Raw genomic sequence first — 26,169 nt, forward strand, 5'->3', positions numbered from 1 at the left:
CATACACACTGAGCTTTTATTCCCAAATTGTTGAAAAGCATTTTCAGGCACAAAAGAAACAGAACAGCTGGAATAATTAGGCTGTATGTGAACAAATTTCAGAATTACCCAATGCATTCTTCATGCAACAATACACTGATAAGAGGACTCCAACATATCTTTCAGTAGGAATAGAGAACAATTATTATATTTTGTATAATTTTTAGTCCTGAAATTTCTGAACAGCTTTAATTTCAATCAGAATTAATGTAAAATTTCAAATTTATGAAATTATGTTCAAAATGCAAGTATTTTCGAACTGACAGCTTGGTGCAAAGGGAAAAATGCTACAGAAAATCCACTACATTATGGCCAAGAGCAATACAGACAGCAATGGAAAGATAAGCAAATGTAAATGCATTTTACAATGGCCAATTTTTATTTCAAACGTATGTATGTGTGGACATCCGCTAGTGCAAATTTTGTTTGTAAATCCAAATCTTAATACGACCTTACTAAAACTATTAAAAATTATGATTTTTAAATTGACATTTAAATTATTGAAACTTTTTCACTGGATTAGTTTGGCAACAATGAGACTTGGACTCATACCTTTAGAGTGCCTCCAAGCATCGAATGATTTGCTTTAACAAAATGCGTCTTTCCTCAATATAAAGCCCTCAACTAATCCAGGTTTATGAGGTACAATAAGTTTTAATCTGACACTTTCTTTAGCAACAACCTAACTCTTTTTCCTTTTCATTTAAATAATTTAGCTTTAGTAAATTAAGAATCAAATGCTTTTTTTTAAAATAAAATTTCAAACACGCTATTGTAAAACCAGATCTGCGTTTTTTTTTACTGTGGAAATAGTGAAACTTCAACCAAAGATCTAGTGCCAAAGTCAAAGTAAACGCCAAAGGAACACAATCATTCTGAATGAAAATAAAATGTATATTTGAGATTATTTGTAGTCCTTGCTCTTATATCTTTAAAGTACAGGAGGACAGTGGGCTGGTTTTATTATAGTTGTTGGCTTAACACATGATTCAAAGCTGCTTTATTTATATGTACTTACCAATATCTTCACCTAGATCAGAGAGGCCTCCTGGAAACTTCCAAGCATTTTTTGTCTTTAAAAGAAATAAAAGTGCAAGTCACTAAAAGTAAACTGTTATAAATGTGATACAATATTACTCACTGCATTTTAAAATGAAGTTTAAAAACAGAAGTAAAGCTTTTATAATGCTTTTTGTTGATTTTAAATTAAATAAAGCAGCTGCAATTGGGCCTTTGTGGCATCCATTTTTAAAAAGTATGTGAAATGATGAAAGTGTTTCATTCTACTGATGCTCTAGGAACAAATGGAATAGATGTGTTGAGATAAAAAAGGAAGCTTGTTTACTTTTTAAAAAAAATTGACAATGCTGCTAGTTCTTAAATAAGAGTAGGGAGAATAGAGAAGTTGATTTAAAAAAATCAAGCTGCTATGTTTAGAAAACGTGTACAGGCTGCAGCAAGGTTGTATTCATACTGATGCATTATTATATTACTTATACCTTTCAATAGTGGCCTTTTTGAAGTGCGTTGATGTATTTGAATCCTGTTTAATGTACTTAAGAAATGGAAGTTTGTATTTGTAGTACTGTACTGTACTGCACTGGTTTAAAAGTTTGTTTGTATTATCTGGTCTGTTTAAATAGATTAAAATATTTTGTATTTCAATGTCTGTATCAAATGAAAACATTAAAACAACTGTTTAAGATAACTGTTGTGGATTGTAAACATTTTGTATGTTTGCACAACAAAATTATTAAAATAATTAAATGTTTGCACAGTTGACATCAATCCAATCTTATAATGACCATCAGTTTGAAATATGAAAATAATGCAGTGCGGTTTAAAATAACCTGTTTAGTGGCGAATATGAAGAGGAGAGTTAGTTCATCAGAATACTTTCTGTTCAGGGTACTGTCCAATGGCTGTCTGGAAAACACATGTATTTTACCATTTTCAAAATATTTTTCTGGCGTCAGAGCCATTCTGGGGAGAAGCTGCCTGGATCAAGAAGTGCCCCATTCATTTTTATGGGGGTCTTAATGTTTTTGGATGTTGTATCCTCCTTGGGTTCACTCCTGTAAGGAGACCTCACATCCTCTACCCACCAAAGTATGCCGTAGCCTGCGCAATAGTTGGGTAAATGTAGTGAGAGCCAGGGGTCAAGTAGAAAACCCTTGTCACTGAACTCTGGCTTACTCAAATATATTGCCTTGAGTACATCACCTGCTGCGACATAATCTCCTAGCCCTTTGATACCTGGAAAAATAAAGACTCTACGAAGTGGGTTTATTAAACAGGTAAATGAACAGCATTAAATGCAAACAAATCTACAATAAACAGATACTTTGCTATTCTCCTCACAATCAAAAGCAACAAAGACACTTCCCCTGTGTTAACTCTTGATATCAAATTGACCCTTGAAACACAGTCCTCTAGATCTTAACATGGCCGTACGCTACTATTGAGTACTGACCGGCCCCTTATCTCTGCCAGCTTCAGAGTGACTCGTTCCTGTTTCTTACCAACTTAGAGCTGCCAATCAAATGTAAGCTTTAAAAAGATGCACTAGATGTCAAATACAAAGGATGTTTGCTGGTTAAGGAAAATTCTAGCACCCTTTGAAGCTTAAGACCTGTAATTGAAGGACATGCACTCCTATCAGGATAGTTGCCTGGGATGCTGCTGGACAGAACAGCACTACTGGTTCTGCACTTAACTGATACCACGTTAAACCGCCTTGGACCTTACAAATATGTCGGTGCATTTGGTATACCAGACTGTAATGCATATTCTCTGCAAATTAACTAACTACTTAATCCTATGGGTGCTGTGACCAGCAAGGAAGAATGCTTCATTTTTGTTATGACAAGGGCACAAGTTTGCATTTGCCTAGGTCCTGACCCTGGGAAAAATGCTGTTGGTTCAGTATGCTGCATACGTTGTCAGAAGCATGTTTAAAACCCTTTCTTGGAATCTTTAAAATTAATATATTATTTTGTTATGTCTTTGCCAATTTTTTCTTTCCAAAAGATATTTGCCAGAAAATTCCTTGGAGCTGCTTCCATGCTATTTACACATGTAAATAGGATTTCTGCTGCACTTCAAGTGAAGTAACACCAGAGGAGCGGGAACAGCTCTGAGGAATTTCCAGGTACCAGTCATCCTCAACACACCCAAGCAGCTATTACTCACGTGTGAGCCTGGACAGTGAGTGTTGGTAGAATATTCTACCATAGAAGTGCAATTTTGTCCTCGCTCGACATCCATGCATTTCCAGCGCAGATCACTGGTTAGCAATTGGGCATGTGACCTGGCTAGATTTTCCCTCTTTGAGGTTGAGGCCAATTGTAGCAACACTAAAACTCAGCACAGACTGGAAATCAAACAAATCAGGGACTTTTAATGATCTGTAACAACAAAAACTTCCCCTTGTGGCTCAGCTAGTCACTGGATAAACATTTGAATCTTCTCCCTATCCCTACCATTTCATAGCCAACTGATTTTACTATAGCAGCAGTGCAAATGAAGTGGTGGGTGGGTGTCTTGTGCAGCTCCATCCTTATACACTTGTGTAACTTCAGTTCCATCCCTTTGCCACTTGGTGCTAAAAACTGTCTTACCATTGCCAAGTCTTGCACAATAAATTTGATCCCTGTCACTGATTTGCGATAGCAAGTGCGGCCCTTCCATCCCTAAAGTACTATTTCTAATATTGAACATAAGAATATAAGAAATAGGAGTAGGAGTAGGCCATGAGGTCCCTCAAACCTGCTCCGCCATTCAATAAGATCATGGCTGATCTTTGGCCTCAACTCCACTTTCCCACCTGATCCCCATATCCCTTGATTCCCTTGATTGAAATAAAACTTGTGTAACCTAATTTAAAATAGAAAATTACTGACAGAGCTACCAGGATGGATGGTTTTCCTTACCTACATTGAGTATTTTTCCCCTCTGCGTCCTCCCACCTCTTCTGACTATACTAACAGGCTGGGGTACAGTTCCATATACATTAATAACCTTTTGGTATTTTGCTGTGTGAGTTTAAGCAGACTATTGTATGTAGGAGGCATCGCAAGCAAATTCAGTTGAGAGCCTTTAACTTGGTATAAACCAGAATCAAACCTGTGTCCTGCTATGTGTGTCTTAGCCCTGTAGCGTATGGTGCAGTTACTGATTTGAGGTGTAATTGGAACCTAATGGCTGTTGTCAAGACTTCTTTAACTGTAATATACAGTCATACGACAATTACCGATGAGGAAGGACATTTGGCCAACTCACCTCGTCCATCCAGAAAGACTAAAGTCCCTTTATTGCAGCATCCAATTAGTTTTTAAATTATTGCAGGGCTTCTGTTTCCACTACTTCATTTGGAAGTTGATTCCCTGTGTTGATCACTCTTTTAAAGAGAACTTCCTGATGTCAGTCCTAAATTTACTTTTTGTTGTTTAAACCTGTGATCGCTTGTTCTACCCTTGCAGTTTAATTTAAAATATTTCAGATTTACCTTTCCCATACTGTTTACAATCTTGTACACCTCTACGAGATCACCTCTGCAACGTCTCCTTTCAAAGCTGAAAAGCCAAGTTTCTCCAGTCTTTCCTCATAGCTGAAACCTTTAAGACTGAGGATCAGCCTCGTGGCTCTTCCCGGCACTGCCTCCAGTGCTTAATGCCTCATAACTGGACAAAAATGGACAGTGTCAAAGTTTGGTCTGACCAGAGCACTATACAGTTTGACCATGACTTCCTCTGACGTATTCTTATTTGGCTTTAAAGTTCAGCAATCTATCGGCTTTGTTGATTGCTCTGGTTGCATTGGTTGGATGAAAATTGAAAAATGATTGGATAAATGTAGAGGTTCTTAGTTATTTTTCCCATTTTACTCCCTGAAGCCACTGACTCCTGCTAGGGTATAGTTTCACAGGCACTGGTAGCCTTTGGTTATCTTGTCTAAGTGACTTTTGTCATGTGTGAACCTGGATAGTGAATGTACATGCAGTCTCTTTCCAGCAGGATTATTGAACAGGACTCAGGAACATGGGCTAATTTTTTTAAAATTCCCTTCGGGACCCAATAACCCTGAGGCTAATGGTGCTCCAACTGTTTTCTCACCTGAGATCAGTTAACTTATCACAGACTGGCAAATGAACCTGGGACCTCTGGTCTGTATCTCTTGATGTTACACTTGTTGATGTTTCTGCCTATTGTACCAGCGAGGGAACTTGAAACCTGATTGTGGCATCCAGAATAAATTAACATTGGCAACCGTGCTGTTGCATTTCATCCATCCAGTCGTAGTTTTGAAGCATCTATACTGTCAATGGCCATCTGGCACACAAAAATAGGCTAAAAACGGAATAAAGCTGCCTCTACCAATTACACAGTATATATAAATGTAAACAATCTTACAACACCAAGTTATAGTCCAACAATTGTATTTGAAAATCACAAGCTTTCGGAGGCTACCTCCTTCGTCAGGTGAATGTCAGGAAATCCTTGAACCTTTCACATTTATATTCAGAGAACAATACCTGGTGATTACAGATAATCATTCCAACTGCCCGTTGTCAAGGCAATCAAAGTGTTCAGACAGAGAGGTGTTACCTACAGGACCACCGAATTTACAAACGGCCAGAACACAAAACAGAGAGAGAGAGGGAGAAACATCCGAAAGGAAGAGAAAGACAGAAAATGACCCGTTGAATTAAAAACAGATAACTTTTATTCGCTGGTGGGGTTACGTGTAGCGTGACATGAACCCAAGATCCCGGTTGAGGCCGTCCTCATGGGTGCGGAACTTGGCTATCAATTTCTGCTCGACGATTTTGCGTTGTCGTGTGTCTCAAAGGCCGCCTTGGAGTACGCTTACCCGAAGATCGGTGGCTGAATGTCCTTGACTGCTGAAGTGTTCCCCGACTGGGAGGGAACCCTCCTGTCTGGCGATTGTTGCGTGTCCGTTCATCCGTTGTCGCAGTGTCTGCATGGTCTCGCCAATGTACCATGCATTGGCAAGACCATGCAGGGGTATCCTTTCCTGCAACGTATGAGGTAGACAACGTTGGCCGAGTCACAGGAGTATGAACCATGTACCTGATGGGTGGTGTCCTCTCGTGTGATGGTGGTATCTGTGTCGATGATCTGGCATGTCTTGCAGAGGTTGCCATGGCAGGGTTGTGTGGTGTCGTGGACGCTGTTCTCCTGAAAGCTGGGTAATTTGCTGCGAACGATGGTCTGTTTGAGGTTGGGTGGCTGTTTAAAGGCGAGTAGTGGAGGTGTGGGAATGGCCTTAGAGAGGTGTTCGTCATCATCGATGACATGTTGAAGGCTGCGGAGAACATGGCATAGTTTCTCCGCTCCGGGGAAGTACTGGACGACGAAGGGTACTCTCATGGTTGCGTCCCGTGTTAGTCTTCTGAGGAGGTCTATGCGATTTTTCGCTGTGGCCCGTCGGAACTGTCGATCGACGAGTCGAGCGTCATATCCCGTTCTTACGAGGGCGTCTTTCAGCGTCTGTAGGTGTCCATCGCGTTCCTCCTCGTCTGAGCAGATCCTGTGTATTCGCAGGGCCTGTCCATAGGGGATGGCCTCTTTGACGTGGTTAGGGTGGAAGCTGGAAAAGTGGAGCATCGTGAGGTTGTCCGTGGGCTTGCGGTAGAGTGAAGTGCTGAGGTGCCTGTCTTTGATGGAGATTCGTGTGTCCAAGAAAGAAACCGATTCTGAGGATTAGTCCATGGTGAGCTTGATGGTGGGATGGAACTTGTTGATGTTATCGTGTAGTCTCTTTAGTGATTCTTCGCCGTGGGTCCATAGAAAGAAAATGTCGTCGATGTATCTGGTGTATAGCGTTGGTTGGAGGTCCTGTGCAGTGAAGAAGTCCCGCTCGAACTTGTGCATGAAAATGTTGGCGTATTGGGGTGCGAATTTGGTCCCCATGGCTGTTCCGTGTGTTTGGGTAAAGAACTGGTTATCGAAGGTGAAGACATTGTGATCCAGGATGAAACGGATGAGTTGTAAGATGGCGTCTGGAGATTGGCTGTTGTTGGTGTTGAGTATTGATGCTGTTGCGGCGATGCCGTCATCGTGGGGGATACTGGTGTAGAGTGCCGAGACGTCCATCGTGGTGAGAAGTGTTCCTGGTTCAACTGGTCCGTGGGTACTGAGTTTTTGTAGGAAGTCTGTAGTGTCGCGACAGAAGCTGGGGGTTCCCTGTACGATGGGTTTCAGGATGCCCTCGACGTATCCAGAGAGGTTCGCACACAGGGTTCCGTTGCCTGATACGATAGGACGTCCGGGTGTGTTGGCTTTGTGTATCTTTGGGAGGCAGTTGAAGTCTCCCACGCGGGGAGTACGTGGGATGAGAGCGCGTAGGATACTTTGAAGGTCTGGATCGAAGGTCTTGATCAGTTTGTTGAGCTGGTGGGTGTGTTCTTTGGTCGGATCTGCGGGTAACCGTCTGTAGTGTTCCTGGTTGTCCAGTTGTCGGTATGCTTCTTTGCAATAGTCCGTTCTGTTCTGTATGACGATGGCTCCTCCTTTGTCCGCTGGTTTGATGACGATGTTGCGGTTGGTCTTGAGAGCGTTGATGGCGTTGCGTTGTGCTCGGGTGACATTCTGGACTGTCTTGTGAGTGCGGCTGATGAATCTGGCATTGATGCATTGAAATGCGTCAATGCCAGATTCATCAGCCGCACTCACAAGTGGAACCCGTCCCAAAGGAACAGCTCCCTCTTTTCCCCAGTACTGGTGCCAGTGCCCCATGAATCAAAACCCCTGTCTCCCACATTACCCATTTAACACATTTAACTCTCTGATCTATTTGTCCCTATGCCAGTTTGCACGTGGCTCAGGTAGTAATCCAGAGATTATTACGTTTGAGGTTCTGCTTATTAATTTAGACCTTATCTCCCCAAACTGTCTCAGCAGAACCACCTTCTTAGTTCTACCTATGTTGTTGGTTCCATGCTCCAAGTTCTTTTCCAGCCGTGAGGAGATATCCTTAACCCTGGTACTGGGCAGGCAACACAGCCATCGGGACTCTCGGTTGCGACTGCAGAGAACAGCGTCTATCCCCCTGACTATACTGTCCACTATCACTACCATATTTCTTTTTACTCCCCCTATTTGAATGGCCTCCTGTACCACGGTGCTGTGGTCAAATTTCCCAACCTCCCTGCAGTCTTTGCTCTCATCCATACAGGTAGCAAGTATCTCGTACCTGTTGGACAAGGTCAAAGGCTGAGGCTCCTCCATCACCACATCCTGGGTCCCCAACGACAGAATCACAGAAAAGTTACAGCACAGAACGAGGCCATTCAGCCCATCGAGTCTGAGCCGACTCTATGCAAGAGCAATCCAGCTAGTCCCACTCCCCCGCCCTATCCCCGTAGCCCTGCAAATGTTTTCCTTTCAAATACTTATCCAGTTCCCTTTTGAAGGCCATGATTGAATCTGCTTCCACCACCCCCTTGGGCAGTGCATTCCCGATCCTAACCACTCGCTGTGTAAAAAAGTTTTTCCTCATGTCACCTTTGGTTCTTTTGCCAATCACCTTAAATCTATGCCCTCTGGTTCTTGACCCTTCCGCCAATGGGAACAGTTTCTCCCTATCTATTCTGACTAGATCCTTCATGATTTTGAATACTTCTATCAAATCTCCTCGCAACCGTTTTTGTTCCAAGGAGAACAACCCCAGCTTCTCCAGTCTATCCACGGAACTAACGTCCTTCATCGCTGGAATCATTCGAGTAAATCTCTTCTGCACCCTCTCTAAGGCCTTCACATCTATCCTGAAGTGCGGTGCCCAGAACTGGACACTGTTGCGGTGAATTAACGGGCTTTGCAATATTAATGCTGATGTAAAGTATGAAAGGGTATAATCTTTAAATGTATACTCATTTTTGTTAGCTATGAGCCAACTAGTGTAACCTCAAGGTATAATGGGAGTTTGACTAAAAAGCAGACAGCAGACTAAAGGTAAAGTGTCTGTAGTTTAGCAATTTAGTTATCATAAACATGTTCCAGGAACTATTGAAGACTGTGCAGGCTAGATAAGAGGGTCTGTGAACTATAGAGTGAGGACCTTGAGGCCGGGACATTTGGGATAACAGGCAACATCTGCTCGAGCGTACGTGCTAGAATCTGTAACTGTAATGGACTCGTAAGGGCGGGCATAACGGTTGAGTGACTTACAGCACGACCATACATCCTGTTTTGTAACGCATCTCCGCCCCAAGTATTGCCAAAGCTGTTTGTATGACTGTATAAAAGATATAACTCTGTATGTATTCTTTGAGACGTCGGTGGCAGACAGCCATGACGTGCTCCCCTGCATATGCTTGAGAATAAAAATCTCGGTACGGCTCCCCAGCTCAGGTGTGGTACTTCGTAGCGAACGGTCCGCACGACGTAGTGAGCGGAAGTTCCGACAGCAGACACAACACTCCAGTTGTGGCCGAACCAGTGTTTTATAAAGGTTCATCATGACTTCCATACTTTTGAACTCTGTGCCTCTATTTATAAAGCCCAGGATCCCTTATGCTTTTTTAACTGCTTTCTCAACCTGCACTGCCACCTACAACGATTTGTGCGCATATACGCCCAGATCTCTCTGTTCCTCTACCCCTTTTAGAATTGTGCCCTTCAGTTTACATTGCCTCTCCTCGTTCTTCCTGCTGAAATGTATCACTTCGCATTTTTCTGTGTTAAATTTCATCTGCCACATGTCTGCCCATGCCACCAGCCTGTCTATATCCTCTTGAAGTCTATCACTATCATCCTCACTGTTTACTACCCTTCCAAGTTTTGTGTTATCTGCAAATTTTGAAATTGTGCCCTGTACAACCAAGTCCAAATCAGTAACATATATCAAGAAAAGCAGTGGTCCCAGCACCGACCCCCGGGGAATTCCACTGTTCACCTCCCTCCAGTCCAAAAAACAACTGTTCACCACTACTCTCTGTTTCCTGTCCCTTAGCCAATTCTGTTGCTACTGCCCCTTTTATTCCATGGCCGCAATCTTGATGATAAGCCTACCATGCAGCACTTTATCAAATGCCTTTTGAAAGTCCATATACAACACATCAACAGCATTGCCCTCATCTACCCTCTCTGTTACCTCATAAAAAAACTCTATCACGTTAGTTAAACACAATTTGCCTTTAACAAATCCGTGCTGGCTTTCCCTAATCAATCCACACTCGTCCAAGTGACAGTTAATTCTAACCCGGATTATCTGTACAATGAGAAGGGGTTAATTAATAATCTTGTTGTGCGGGGTTCTTTAGGGAAGCATGGCCATAACATGATAGAATTCTTCATTAAGATGGAAAGTGAAGTAGTCCAATCCGAAACCAGTGTCCCAAATCCAAACAAAGGAAACTACGAAGGTATGAGGAGTGAGTTGGCTATGATAGATTGGGAAGATTCATTAAAAGGCATGACGGTGAATAGGCAATGGCTAATGTTTAAGGAATGAATGCATGAATTGCAACAATTATACATTCCTTTCTGGTGCAAAAACACAAAAGGAAAAACAGCCCAACCATGGTTAACAAAAGAATTTAAGGATAGTATTAGACCCAAAGCGGAGTCATATAAAGTTGCCAGAAAAAGTAGCAAGCCTGAGGATTGGAAGCAGTTTAGAATTCAAGAAAAAATGACCAAGAGATTGATTAAGAGGGGAAAAATAGAGTATGAGAGCAAACTTGCAAGGAGCATAAAAGTGGACTGTAAAAGCCTCTACAAGTATATAAAAAGAAAAAGATTAGTGAAGACAATTGTAGGTCCCTTACAATCATAGAGTCATAGAGTTATACAGCACGGATAGAGGCCCTTCGGCCCATCGTGTCCGCGCCGGCCATCAAGCCCTGTCTAATCTAATCCCATATTCCAGCATTTGGTCCGTAGCCTTGTATGCTATGGCATTTCAAGTGCTCATCCAAATGCTTCTTGAATGTTGTGAGGGTTCCTGCCTCCACAACCCTTTCAGGCAGTGAGTTCCAGACTCCAACCACCCTCTGGGTGAAAAAGTTCTTTCTCAAATCCCCTCTAAACCTCCCACCTTTTACCTTGAATCTATGTCCCCTTGTTATAGAACCCTCAACGAAGGGAAAAAGCTCCATTCTATCCATCCTATCTGTGCCCCTCATAATTTTGTACACCTCAATCATGTCCCCCCTCAGCCTCCTCTGCTCCAAGGAAAACAAACCCAATCTTCCCAGTCTCTCATCATAGCTGAAGCGCTCCAGCCCTGGTAACATCCTGGTGAATCTCCTCTGCACCCTCTCCAAAGCGATCACATCCTTCCTGTAGTGTGGCGACCAGAACTGCACACAGTACTCCAGCTGTGGCCTAACCAGTGTTTTATACAGCTCCATCATAACCTCCTTGCTCTTATATTCTATGCCTCGGCTAATAAAGGCAAGTATCCCATATGCCTTCTTTACCACCTTATCTACCTGTTCCGCCGCCTTCAGGGATCTGTGAACTTGCACACCAAGATCCCTCTGACCCTCTGTCTTGCCTAGGGTCCTCCCAATCAGAAACTGGAGAATTTATAACGGGGAACAAGGAAATGGCAGAGCAATTAAATAAATACTTTGGTTCTGTCTTCACGGAAGAGGACACAAATAACTTCCCAGAAATGCTAGGGAACAAAGGGACTAGTGAGAAGGAGGAATTAAAGGAAATTAGTATTAGTAAAAAAATAGTGCTGGAGAAATTAATGGGACTGAAAGCCGATAAATCCCCAGGACCTGATAATCTGCATCCCAGAGTACTAAAAGAGGTAGCCATGGAAATAGTGGATGCATTAGTTGTCATCTTCCAAAATTCTATAAACTATGGAACAGTTCCTGCAGATTGGAGGGTGGCAAATGTAACCCCACTATTTAAAAAAGGAGGGAGAGAGAAAACAGGGAACTACAGACCGGTTAGCCTAACATCAGCAGTAGGGAAAATGCTCGAGGGTTAAGTTACGAGGAGAGATTACACAAATTGGGGTTGTATTCTCTGGAGTTTCGAAGGTTAAGAGGTGATCTGATTGAAGTTTATAAGATATTAAGGGGAACGGATAGGGTGGATAGAAAGAAATTATTTCCACTGGTTGGGGATTCTAGGAGTAGGGGACACAGTCTAAAAATTAGAGCCAGACCTTTCAGGAGCGAGATTAGAAAACATTTCTACACACAAAGGGTGGTAGAAGTTTGGAACTCTCTTCCGCAAACGGCAATTGATACTAGCTCAATTAGTAAATTTAAATCTGAGATAGATAGCTTTTTGGCAATCAAAGGTATTAAGGGATATGGGCCAAAGGCAGGTATATAGAGTTAGATCACGAATCAGCCATGATCTTATCAAATGGCGGAGCAGGCACAAGGGGCTGAATGGCCTACTCATGTTCCTATGTTCCTATAAAGGAAGTGATAACAGGACACATAGAAAATATCAACGGGATTGACAAAGTCAACATGGATTTATGAAAGGGAAATCATGTTTGACAAACTTACTGGAGTTTTTTGAGGATGTAACTGGTAGAATAGATAAGGGAGAACCAGTGGATGTGATTTATTTGGATTTTCAGAAGGCCTTTGATAAAGACCCACATAAGAGTTAGCGTGCAAAATTAAAGCACATGGGATTGGTGGTAATATACTGGCATGGATTGAAAATTGGTTAACAGACAGGAAACAGAGAGTAGGAATAAATGGTTCTTTTTCAGGGTGGCAGACAATGACCAGTGGGGTACCGCAGGGATCAGTGCTTGGGTCCCAGCTATTCACAATATATATCAATGATTTGGATGAGGGAACCAAAAGTAATATTTCCAAGTTTGCTGACGACACAAAACTAGGTGGGATTGTGAGTTGTGAGGAGGATGCAAAGAGGCTTCAAGGCGATTTAGACAAGTTGAGTGAGTGAGCAAATACATGGCAGATGCAGTATAATGTGGATAAATGTGAAGTTATCCACTTTGGAAGGAAAAACAGAAAGGCAGAGTATTATTTAAATGGTGATAGATTAGGGAATGTTGATGTACAAAGGGACCTGGGTGTCCCTGTATACCAGTCACTGAAAGCAAACATGCAGGTGCAGCAAGCAGTTAGGAAGGCAAATGGTATGTTGGCCTTCATTGCAAGAGGATTTGAGTATAGGAGCAAGGATGTCTTACTGCAGTTATACAGGGCCTTGGTGAGACCACACCTGGAGTATTGTGTGCCGTTTTGGTCTCCTTACCTAAGAAAGGATATACTTGCCAAAGAGGGAGTGCAGCGAAGGTTCACCAGACTGATCTCTGGCATGGCAGGACTGTCATATGAGGAGAGATTGGGTCAACTCGGCCTGTATTCACTCGAGTTTAGAGGAATGAGAGGGGATCTTATTGAAACATATAAAATTCCGACAGGGCTAGACAGACTGGATGCAGAGAGGATGTTTCCCCTGGCGGGGGTTCCAGAACGAGGAGGTCACAGTCTCAGGATACGGGGTAGAACATTTAGGATTGAGATGAGGAGCAATTTCTTCACTCAGAGGGTGGTGAACCTGTGGAATTCTCTACCACAGAAGGCTGTGGCGGCCATGTCACTGAATATATTTAAGAAGGAGCTAGATAGATTTCTAGACACAAAAGGCATCAAGGGGTATGGGGAGAGAGTGGGAATGTGGTATTGAGATAGAGGATCAGCCATGATCATATTGAATGGCGGAGCAGGCGCGAAGGGCTGAATGGCCTACTCCTGCTCCTATTTTTTATGTTTCTATGTTTCTATCATTTCTAAAAGGTTCCTCACCACTGAGGTTAAACTGACTGGCCTATAGTTGCTGGGTTTATTTATCCTTACACCCTTTTTTGAATAATTGTTTATAACAATTTGAATCCTTATGAGGCTAATGCCTGGTAATCTCTTCCAGCTACCCATTGTTGTCTACACACAATATCTCTTATTTTCTAATAGTTTATTACCCGAGATGTTTAGGTGCATCTTGTTATACAGTCATACCTCCTGTTAAAACTGGTGATGTAGCCCCTCCCATAGGGCAACAACTGCTGCTGTTTTCAGAGTACTTTAAAGCTCTGTAACCAATAGTAAATTGAAACATAGCAACTAAAATGTTCTGAAAAATTTTGTAAGTGGACCAACTTGATAATTAATGAGCCCCATTTTGTGAGAATGGCAGAAATGGGATTGAGGCGGTTGGCAACTCGGGGCAAGCCTTGCCAAACAATCACCATTCTCACAAGAACAGCTCACCTGCACCAGCAGCTCAGAGGGAAGACGGTGTTGAATTTTGCGATGGGAGTCCCTACCTCTAATTTGAATAGGCTATTGGTATGTAAAAAGCTTGGGTAAGGAGTGTCAAATTCAGCAAGATAGCTGCTCACCATAAAGGTAGTTGTGGTAGTGGAACAAAAGTTGACAATGGCACACTGGAAACGTGGGCAACTTTACTGTTTGATGCTAAAGAGTTGGACAACCTGCTGCAGGAGGTGCATAAGGAGGGTGGTCCCATTTGGTGCTGAAGAGCTACCCTCCAGCAAAAGCACAACTGCAAGTCCAGGGATAGAGGCTACACCCACTGCAGTCACCCAGATCTTTTGTAACTGGCTATAGATGCAGAAGTAGTTTGTGATTCTAGGGAGAAAGGCAAAGGTAAGTGTGCTCCTTACTTTTGAACAAATGCGTTATTAAGCCCATTAAACAAGGCACAAACCTCAGTTGCAAATTCTCAAACCGCCTGGGAAGTACCATTGTACACAACCACTGCCCTTTCATATACATTGTGCCGAAACTGGATAGCATACTTCTTTTGCAGGTAGAGGTGATGGCCTAAAACTTCAATAGGCCTCTAGCACGAGGGGCTGCTTTGCAAGAAGGTTTCTCAATGGGGTCAGCGGCCATGGATGTATAGGTTGGCTTTGGCCCTCTAAGAGCCATCCCCAATGTTTCTCCTTCAAAAAATCATGGGCATCATGGACTGTGCATCATGGCTGCCGCCTGAGTAATGATTAATGGCATGATTAATGCAGTTTCTGCAGTCAGATTGCACTTGTATATTAAGTGCTAATCCTTTCTGTTCATAAAGTATTTGGGTTGATATAAGGATACCTGATAGCCAAGCAGATGCCATAGAATCATACAGCATAGAAGGAGGCCATTCGGCCCATCGTGCCTGTGCAGGGTCTTTGAAAGAGCTATCCAATTAGTCCCGTTCCCATGCCCTTTCCCCATAGCCCTGCAAAACTCTCCCCTTCAAGTATTTATCCAATTCCCTTTTGAAATTTATTATTGAATCTGCTTCTACCACCCTTTCAGGCAATGCATTCCAGATCATAACTCGTGTAAAAAAAGTCTCGTCATCTCGCCTCTGGTTCTTTTGCCAATTACCTTAAATCTGTGTCCTCAGATTACTGACCCTTCTGCCACTGGAAACCCTTTGATTTTTGAACACCTCTATCAAATCTCCCCTTAACCATCTCTGCTCTAAGGAGAACAATCTCAGCTTCTTTAGCCTCTCCACGTAACTGAAGTCCCGTATCCCTTGTACCATTCTAGTAAACATCCACTGCATCCTCTCTAAGGCCTTCACATCCTCCCTAAAGTTTGGTGCCTAGAATTGGACACAATACTCCAGCTGGGGCCTAACCAGAATAACTTTGTTGCTTTTGTACTCTATATCGTTTTTTATAAAACCCAGGATCCCAAATGCTTTCTTAACAGGTTTCTCAACTTGACCTGCCACCTTCAAAGATTTGTGCATGTACACCCCCAGGTCTCTGTTCCTGCACCACCCTTAAAATTGTACGATTTAGTTTATATTGCCTGTCCTCATTCTTCCTACAAAGATGTATCACTTCACACTTCTCTGTGTTAAATTGCATCTGCCATGTGTTTGCCCATTTCACCAGTATGTCTATGTCCTCCTGAACTCTGTTACTATGCTCCTCACTGTTTATTACATTTCTGAGTTTCGTGTCATCTGCAAACTTTGAAATTATACCCTGTATACCCAAGCCCAGGTCATTAATATATATCAAAAAGAGCAGTGGTCCTAATACTGAACCCTGAGGGAACACCACTGTATACTTCACTCCAGTTTGAAAAACAACCATTCACCACTACTCTCTGCTTTCTGTCCCCTAGCCAATTTTGTATCCAAGCAGCCACTGCCCCATTAATTACATGGACTTCAATTTTGCTAACAAGTTTATTATGTGGTAGTTTATCAAACGTCTTTTGAAAGTCCATAAACATATCAATCGTAATACTCTCTCGGTCACTTCATCAAAGAACTAATATACAAGATGAAAGGTAGATGTGCGGTCATATCTGTGAATGTAAGAACATCCTTCAGAGGCTGAGGAGTTACTACAGTGACCAATACTCCCTCCCATTCAGATTAGGTCTTCCGAAAATGGCAATATCCATCATTTTCCTAGAAGTTCTGCCAATCTACCACAGCCTTACAGTGGGAAGCCAGTGGAACCCCTTACAGAATTTCAGCCCCATAATGTTTGTCACGTGCTCAAGACATGTGTGCCTGATGTGGCAGACTACCCTGCGGTGGGTTGAAAGCTTCATGCAGTGGTAGTCTTCACTTCCACAGGAAGAGGTGTACTGTTCCAGATGTTGTCTGCAGGTCTCCTGCAGCAGATGGGACAACTTTGGGATAGCCTGTTTTGTGAGGTGAAGGTGGTAAAGACAGGTCTCCTCTGACATATCCAGGCACATATGGAGGGGTCTATAAACATGTGACAAGGGCTGACAAAATTCCTTAAATGTTGTTGCACCTGTATTTATTGTCCCCAAATGAAATTATCTTTCTCACTTGAATCATGCAGTGGCATAGCACATCCTCCCCAAGAGTTCCTAACTCACCACTTAATACAGTGCTTTTTAAATTGCAGCAACAACAAAGAATAATGAAGAAAGTAGTGGAAAAAAATAACATCAACATGTAAAAATGATAGATTACCCAGAAAAACCAACTAATGCATGGAGCAAAATGTAATTGCAAACACACAAAAACACACATTTACCAGCAACTCAAACTGTGATCTTCCTTGAAGACGTCAACTTAAGCAGGCCAGGTCCCAGGACTCCCAAATGGAGCCCATTCTAATTTGGATGAAGTGCATTCTGTGGGCTGAACCTTGCCGAATGTTGCAAGATTTGACATGGAACCCATTTTAATAATATTTGAATGAGACTTGTGCATGCCTGTAGTGCAGGCGCATTGTTGTCCCTCCGAAATCGTGGTCATGCAGCAAATCAGGCAACATGCCGTGTGCTGGATTGTACATCTGGCATCCACCACCAGTGAGGCTCTGTGGCTTTGAAAGAGCCTATTTCAAAATTTACACTATGAAACAACGCACCAAAGCTTCACGTCAGGTAAGGTTCATCTTTCCAGAGGTGTTGGATGCAATCTTGAAAACTTGCTAAGCAGGGACTTGAGTTTAAAAATAACTACAGATTTACAGCCTCAAAATGTCTTTATCTGACTTGTATCTTATGAAGCTAATTTAATTTTAAAAGACCAAAAGTAAATTTATTGAATGTGGATCACAAATGTACTAGAACTTCTCACAGCTGAGTGCAGACCCCTATGAACGTGTGTGCCTTTCAGTACACATGCAGCAGTATTCCCTGAGCTGTAACTTACCCAGCTGGAGCATTGCGTGCTGAAGACTGCAATTCTGTTGTAACTTTTTTGTAACTTAAAAAATACTTAGGAGCCAACAGTGTAACTGAATCAGAAATTGAACCGCTGAAGGAACATCTTTTTTGGGGAGGGTGGAGGGAAAGGAATAGGTGGTGCAGATCCAAGTAGTTACTGGGATTTAGAGTCCAGAAACAGAGCAATGCCAGTCCCAAAGCTTAGACCATCAAACTATGACAATATGATAAACAGGAGTTGGAGTTATTTATTGAGGTGTAACCTAATCTTTGGGTTTAGATAATGTTTATAAAGCACTCTTGAGGCTTATGATACATCAGAGCTCCTTGCTTGTACTACAGTCTTACAACACCTTCCAACCCAGCGGTTCTATATACACACTCTTGTCTCTTCCTCTCCTCCCCCGGTGTACACACATTATGAACAGTACAGTCACTATGTGCCTTCCACAATGCACATACTCTTGACTCTCTTCATGACGTGGAGCTCAAAATAATTTTGTTTCCACTGGATCAGCAGCAGTACTATGCACAACTTTGCATTGATTAGTTTTGGTAAAACGAAGCGTAACACATGAGCTAGTCATAACTCAGACTGGATTTTTAATGTGGCTGTTTTCTGCATGCAAATTTTATTTTAAGCCCTGTGGTGGTGGTTGTGTTCCAGGTCATTACTACAGTACTTGGGGGGGGAGGAGATTTGAGATCATTCACACAGTCCAGTGAAATAAGGAGAAGCACAGGCCCAATATTCTAACAAAATAAACTCCTCACTACTTTTGTCCCAAATATGATTTCCATAAACAAAGCTAACCCTTTGCATTGTCCTACCATAAAATTGTGCAAAATAGTTCTGGAATCCGATTTTCTCATACTTGATTTTCGTGGTCTATTGCAGAAGTATGTCCAGGGGCCCCAGGACAGAGTTGTCTTATCTGTGTCAACCTCCTTAGGTTGAACATTTAGAATTTTTAAAAAATGCACACACACTGACCATCTTCTACAGTTTTTCATAGCTAACAACTTCTGAAGCCTGTATTGGTGATTTGTAAATCTACATATTGTCAAAATGATACATTTCTTTATAAATATATTTTTAAAATCTTGTTGGCTGAGTACTGGTTGCATCAAAAAAACACAAAATCTATCTGCAAATGAAGGCTGCCTGCCAAAAGCAGATTGTGCTTGCCAAACTGCCCGAGACATACTGGGGCCCAATACAGTGAGGTTGAGAGCAGTTTTACTTGACACTGAAAAAATACATTGTTAAACCCTTATTACTTCCCGAATAGTAGGTGTCTGTTCCTGTGGTGCTTTTTTCCCCTCTTTCTCCTTATTGGTAACAGGAAATAATATAATTCAGCTTGCTTCTGAATACATCCATTCACAATCTTCATTAACTCGCGTTCATAAACAGAACGGGCCTTGAGGTGTATCAGGCTTCTGTTTTCACTTCAGGATAGGAATCTGGAGGTTGTTAGATTGGAAAGTTACCAGTGACAAATTACTTTCTACATGTGCCTCTGGCCAAAAGGAAAAAAGACTAAAAGCCTGCACTCAATTACCTTAATGATGTTGTTGACAAACTCTCAGAAATTAGTTCCATACTTTTAATCAATAAATACATTTGACTCAGATTGCACAAAGCTCCCACTATCATTCTAATTGCTGATATGGCAAGGAAACTGCAAAGAAAAGAATACTTTCTTTGGATAGTAATAGAGTTGAACAGACTGGTCATAGTTCTGGGTGAAATTGAAAGAGAAACAATCTGAAAACAATTGTAGCCAATCACAAAACAGATGAGCACTTATATGTCCATGCTGATTCAGTCAATTCCATCTCCACTGTCTTGTTTATCTTTCTAACTAACCATAGCCAATGCTTCCAATAGTAACTGGAAATGAAAAGTTCATGCTCATCACTCTTTCAAACTGCAGTATCTTCTGCATTGTTGTCATTCTAACTGACTATATTTTTCCCACTCAATATATATATATATAATACACACACATTCCACTCCAACCTACATAATGTCGGGAGTAGAATTTCCGCAGAGTTGTCCAGATCTCGCACCGTACCTTTAGCAGATTGTTCGAAACCTTGCAGAAACAGCATTAACGGAGGGTTTCTGCCGGTTATGGCGAAAGATCAGAGGAACCCTCATGAAATTTCAAGTGTTCATCTCTAATATACTCCCTTATTTGTCCCTCATACACTCACTCAATAACAACATTATATATGGCCTTTAATGAAAAACAAAGTCCCAAGATACTTCACAGGTGGAAATAGACAGGGGATCAGTTGCCAAGACATGCAGGGAGAGATTAGGAGGGGTGACTGACTGGTTGTAAAGATGGGTTTTAAGAAGATTTTTAAAGATGATGAGAGAAGTGGAAAAACAGAGGGATTTAGAGAGGGAATTCCAAAGAGTAGGGCTTAGGCTGCTGAAGGCTCTGCCAATAATGATGGAATGAAGGGAGAGATGCACAAAAGTCCAGAGGGAGAGAACTAAAGGGTGTTTTATTTGTTCAGGGGATGTGGGCGTCGCTGACGAGGCCAGCATTTATTGCCCATCCCTAATTGCCCTTGAGAAGGTGGTGGTGAGCCACCTTCTTGAACCGCTGCAGTCCATGTGGTGAAGGTTCTCCCACAGTGCTGTTAGGAAGGGAGTTCCAGGATTTTGACCCAGCGACGATGAAGCAACGGCGATATATTTCCAAGTCGGGATGTTTTGTGACTTGGAGGGGAACGTGCAAGTGGTGTTGTTCCCATGCGCCTGCTGCCCTTGTCCTTCTGGGTGGTAGAGGTCGTGGGTTTGGGAGGTGCTGTCAAAGCAGTCTTAGCGAGTTGCTGCAGTGCATCCTGTGAATGGTACACACTGCAGCCACAGTGCGCCGGTGGTGAAGGGAGTGAATGTTTAGGGTGGTGGATGGGGTGCCAGTCAAGCGGGCTGCTTTGTCCTGGATGGTGTCAAGCTTCTTGAGTGTTGTTGGAGCTGCACTCATCCATCACACTCCTGACTTGTGCCTTGTAGATGGTGGAAAGGCTTTGGGGAGTCAGGAGGTGAGTCACTCGCCGCAGAATACCCAGCCTCTGACCTGCTCTTGCTGCCACAGTATTTATATGTCTGATCCTGTTAAGTTTCTGGTCAATGGTGACCCCCAGGATGTTGATGGTCGGGGATTGGGCGATGGTAATGCCGTTGAATGTCAAGGGGAGGTGGTTAGACGCTCTCTTGTTGGGGATGGTCATTGCCTGGCACTTGTCTGGCACGAATATTACTTGCCACTTATGAGCCCAAGCCTGGATGTTGTCCAGGTTTTGCTGCATGCGGGCACGGACTGCTTCATTATGTGAGGGGTTGCGAATGGAACAGAACACTGTGCAATCATCAGCGAACATCCCCATTTCTGACCTTATGATGGAGGGAAGGTCATTGATGAAGCAGCTGAAGATGGTTGGGCCTAGGACACTGCCCTGAGGAACTCCTGCAGCAATGTCCTGGGGCTGAGATGATTGGCCTCCAACAACCACTACCATCTTTCTTTGTGCTAGGTATGACTCCAGCCACTGGAGAGTTTTCCCCCTGATTCCCATTGACTTCAATTTTACTAGGGCTCCTTGGTGCCACACTCGGTCAAATGCTGCCTTGATGTCAAGGGCAGTCACTCTCACCTCACTTCTGGAATTCAGCTCTTTTGTCCATGTTTGGACCAAGGCTGTAATGAGGTCTGGAGCCGAGTGGTGCTGGCGGAACCCAAACTGAGCATCGGTGAGCAGGTTATTGGTGAGTAAGTGCAGCTTGATAGCACTGTCGACGACACCTTCCATCACTTTGCTGATGATTGAGAATGGACTGATGGGACAGTAATTGGCCGGATTGGATTTGTCCTGCTTTTTGTGGACAGGACATACCTGGGCAATTTTCCACATTGTCGGGTAGATGCCAGTGTTGTAGCTGTACTGGAACAGTTTGGCTAAAGGGTGCAGGAAGGGATATAAGACTGGAGAAAGTTGCTGAGATAGGGTGAATGAGGCTTTGGAGGGATTTAAAGACAAGGGTGAGGATTTTAAATTTAATGTTTTGGGGGACAGAAAGCCAATATAAATCAGCAAAGCCATTTCTTTCATTTAAAAATATTTCTTCCGTGTTTCTCGGCCGATTCGCACTTCTGCGGCTTTGCCAACCATCCGTGTGATGCAATTTCCCGGCCATTATTTAAAGCCTCAGTCTACCTCTTAAAGGGAGGTTGAGGAATAGGATTACATCGAGTGCAAAGTATTGTCAAAAATTGGTAATATGGCTGGAAAGAGAGGGAGGTGGCCTCAAGGTTCTCCAATGCCTCCCTGGAGGTCCTGATAGGTGCAATGAGGGATGCGCTGTTCTCCACAAGTGGAAACAAGAAATCTGCTGCCACCACGAAGAAGGCATGGATTGAGGTGGCTGAGGAAGTAAGCAGCAGGAGCGTGATGCCGAGGATGTGGATCCAGTACGGAAAATGTTTCAATGACCTCACTGGGTCAGGAAAGGTCAGTACAGGTCCTTCTTGACCCATCCCTTGCAATGCACCTGCTTTCAATCTCACTTGTCCCTCCTACACCATTCATACCAATCCTCACCCTTGCATCACTTTCCTCACCACCAATCACAGTGGTGCACTGTACCACCTCTCATCTTCACTTCTTACACATGCTCACCTCCCGCTTCCTCCATTTATTGCTGCTGCTAACCCCATCCTCATCTCATCTCCTCTGAGCTGTTCGACGTGCACCTCCTCTCAGCAAACTTCCTCAATTCACGCCATAGCCAATCTCTGCAAACGCATGACATTTGCACTCCTTTGACGTCTGCCTGATTTTCCCTTTCACCTTATGCGCGACATGCAGAAGATCACATCCTTGCTAGCCACTCATAACGCTGTCCCACCCCTTTTGCAGAAGAGACCGCAGAATGCCAAGGACCTGCAGATGACCCCCGGAGTTCGTGGAGGAGGCCCTTGAAATAAGTCAGACCAGTAATACCATCAGCATTGGTGATAGTACAGTTGGCAGATCCACAGATCTGAACTTACACCTACTCATCTCCCACAACCAACTGCACCTTCAGCCTACTTCAACACATCGACCAATATGGTCAAGTGCTTCATGTGCACATTAACATCTTTTAAGTCCCATTACTAAATTGTCACCCTTTCTTCTTTCCTCCAGGGGCCTCACAGGAAGAACACGAGCCGCTGCCCACAGAAGAAGACTTCTTGGGGGAACATATCCCTCTTGAGGACGGACTGTCGCACACTACATTTGTTGCAGACACCAGTGCAGAGAGTGGGACGTCGAGTGGATGTGTTAATGAGAAATATGGGCTGGTACCTGGTGAGTCTCACAGCTCTAGTGAGCAGGAGCGGATAGTGGTGGTGGGGACAGCAGAGGAGAATACGTGCCAGAGGGTGTTGTCCTCTCCAAGCTCTGCTGAGCAGGACAGAGATGTACAACTTCTGAGGCTAGCCATGAAAAGGAGACTACTTGAGGCACAGGAACAAATGTGTGAGGTATTGGCAGTCCTGCCAGGCACTCTATCCACTATGGCAGGGAGGATGGAGGAGTCCACTTCCACCATCTGTGGGGTGCTTTCGCAGGGGTTCTCAACTCTGCAATCTACCCTGGAGCATGTGGTCACCTCCAGGGATACTGCAGCCAGGCCCTCACAGCAGGAATCAGTGTTACCAGCTTTTGCAGCCTTGACAGAGGCTTAAATGGCTGCTATACAGACTCTGGAGTCCAACGTCAGTTCCACCTTCAAGAAGCTGGTGGACAGAGTAGGTCAGGGCTTCCAAGCCCTAACTCATCTCCTCCAGTCTGCTCTCCGGCAGACCAGTGGGATTGATGTGCTGCTGCCCCAAGGGAGGGAGGTTGGGAAACGGACGAAGTACGTGGTGGCCTCTCTCAGAATTGATCTCCATCTCTTCCCTCGCCATCCCCTCAACCAATAACCGACATGGTGCCTGAACACAGCTGGCCCAGACTGCCCTGGCAGAAGTACAGAAGCAGCAGTCTGTAGCCAGGCCCTCACAGGCTCCAGCACCAAGAGGTGGTCGACTGCGAGCATCTCAGGAGTCTGTGAGGAAGATGCAAAGCAGCCTACCACTGTCTCTGCTCAAGCCACTGATGTAGCACCTCATAGAAGTGGTAGACCTAGGAAGACATCAGTTAAAAAGAGCACTTAGGGTTCATATTTGGGTGTTTCATGACTTCATTTGGAAATATTTGTTCTCTTGTGCACAAAACCTTTCTTACTTTTGTCATTTTCGTGTGCCCTCTGCTTTTGAGGCAAGTCCTATGTCTGCCTTGTCATTATGTCATAGATGTGGAAGTGTAACAGATTCGGAGGTGACATCAATTGGTAATCAAAATGCTTCATTTATTAATCGTCAAATCAAACATGTAAAGGTATCAACTATTTTGACAACAAAGATCAGAACGATATTACCCCGCTTGATCTGTGGGCAGAGGTCATAATTAAGTTGGTGATGTGGTTGTTTCGAGTTTTCCCACAGTGAGGTAGACTTCTGATAGTCAGGTGTTCTTCTGACTGCGGTGTCATCTTCGGACAGCTAAGTGTTATTTTGACAGCTGGTGGTCTTCGCTGATTCCTCTGCCCTGAGTTCAAAAGACGTTGGATTTTTAATGCTCCCCTCCCCCCGGCAGGAAACTCACACCATCTATGGAACAACATTCACAAGACTCTTATAGATTAACAAAGTTGTTTTTTCAAAGAATTCCATATGGTCAACTTGTTTTAACATTACTGATTTAACCATGAGATCCTTTTGCAAAGTCATTTTTCAAAGAATTTAAGATGGTCCATTTGTTTTAACATTACTCATTTAACCACAAGACCCTTTTCAAGGTAACACCATCTAGCTATCTCGTCAAGGGCCTGGTCTTGTTGCTATCTTTGGGTTATTGTTCCGCTTTTTGGGTCATTGTTCCTCTTATTACGTAGCTGCCTAGTGGGTGCCAAGGGTCAGTCACTAGTCAAAGGTTAACAGTTTACAATTCAGCAAAATACGCCACAGAATCAGCAAAATACACTGCACAGCCTGCAGAGCATGATGGTTAGTAGCTTTAAGAAAAAGATGTCAATTTCTCCCTATTTCCAATATTCTTACAGGTTGGTTCATTGTTTTGAAGGTGACAAACTGGAGGATTGTAAAGCGATGGAGTGAAGGTTGCAGGACTGTTAGTGCAAGGGGGTCTGGTCACTTAAGAGTGATAGGAGTAAGAATTCTCCAGGTGAAGCGTTGCGCGATGAGTGCATTCCTCGGGTTGTAAGATGCTCCTCATGCCATGCGTCATGTCCTTCAGCGTTCTTTTCACCATCCTCTTCCTCATCAGATGATGAGTTCTGCAGGCCTTCTTCCTCCTGCGCCTCCAGTCCTCTTTGTTGAGTAATGTTATGCAGGAAGCAACATGCCACAATTATTCTGCAGACTCTGGCTTGCGCATATTGCAGGGAGCCTCCAGACCTGTCAAGGTACCTGAACTTGATCTTCAGAATCCCAATCGCCTGCTCTATATCACACCTTGTGGTGCTGTGGCTACTGTTGTACCTGTTGTGTTGTGGAGTGGTGGGGTTTCGAAGAGGTGTCATCAGCCATGGTAGAAGGGGGTGTATCCCTTGTCCCCAAGAAACCATCCTCTAACACTGATGCCAGCTCGAAACATGGGGGGAGGATATTAGATTGCCTTAAGATGAAGGCATCATGGCAGCTCCCTGGGTATCGAGCACATACTTGCAGGAACCTCTTGTGGTTGCATATGAGTTAGACATTTACTCAGTGGAAGCCCATGCAGTTAACAAAGGTTCCTGGCTGGTCGTGAGGTGCCCTGATGGCTACATGTGTGCAGTCAAATCACAGCCTGCACTTGCGGAAAGCCAGCCAGTCATCAGTTGGAAACGAGATATATCGGCTGGCCCTGGCAAATAAAGCATCTGTAACCTGCCTGATGCATTTGCAGATGGCTGACTGTGACTCCCTTGATATGTCCCCCGTGGCAGCCTGGAAGGATCCAGAGGCGTAAAAGTTGAGGACAATGGTCACTTTCACTGCCGCTGGCAGCAGGTCTTCTACCAGGAGGCTGTAGTGGTCCACGCCTACCTGCCTTGACAATCAGAGTCTCCTGAAGCACTGCTCCTCAGACAGGTCAAGGAAGTCTGTAGACCCTGTGAGGTGGGTACGTGCTTCTGCGAGCATGCCCCTTCGTTGCTGGATGAGCAAAAATTTCCTCCAAATAAATATTGGGAAGACCACAGTCTTCAGTCCCTGCCACAAACTCCGTTGCCTAGCCACCGACTCCATCCCTCTCCCTGGCCACTGTCTGAGACTGAACCAGAACGTTTGCTATCTTGGCATCCTGTTTGACCCTGAGATGAGCTTCCGACCACATAT

At 43.7% G+C, this 26,169-nt stretch overlaps 1 protein-coding gene across 3 annotated transcripts in view; it reads right to left on the reverse strand.

The window, feature by feature from the left end:
* nudt6 (nudix (nucleoside diphosphate linked moiety X)-type motif 6) overlaps positions 1 to 26,169 on the reverse strand; it is a 147,316-nt gene that overhangs the window by 3,277 nt on the left and 117,870 nt on the right. For all 3 annotated transcript variants that reach the window (XM_067993373.1, XM_067993380.1, XM_067993388.1), the window contains one exon: positions 1,058 to 1,112. In XM_067993373.1, the coding sequence (XP_067849474.1) occupies positions 1,058 to 1,112 (55 nt within the window). The remainder of the gene's footprint in view (positions 1 to 1,057; positions 1,113 to 26,169) is intronic.

The sequence above is a fragment of the Heptranchias perlo genome, chromosome 1 (assembly GCF_035084215.1).
Source record: "Heptranchias perlo isolate sHepPer1 chromosome 1, sHepPer1.hap1, whole genome shotgun sequence".
In the NCBI taxonomy this organism is placed as follows: domain Eukaryota; kingdom Metazoa; phylum Chordata; class Chondrichthyes; order Hexanchiformes; family Hexanchidae; genus Heptranchias; species Heptranchias perlo.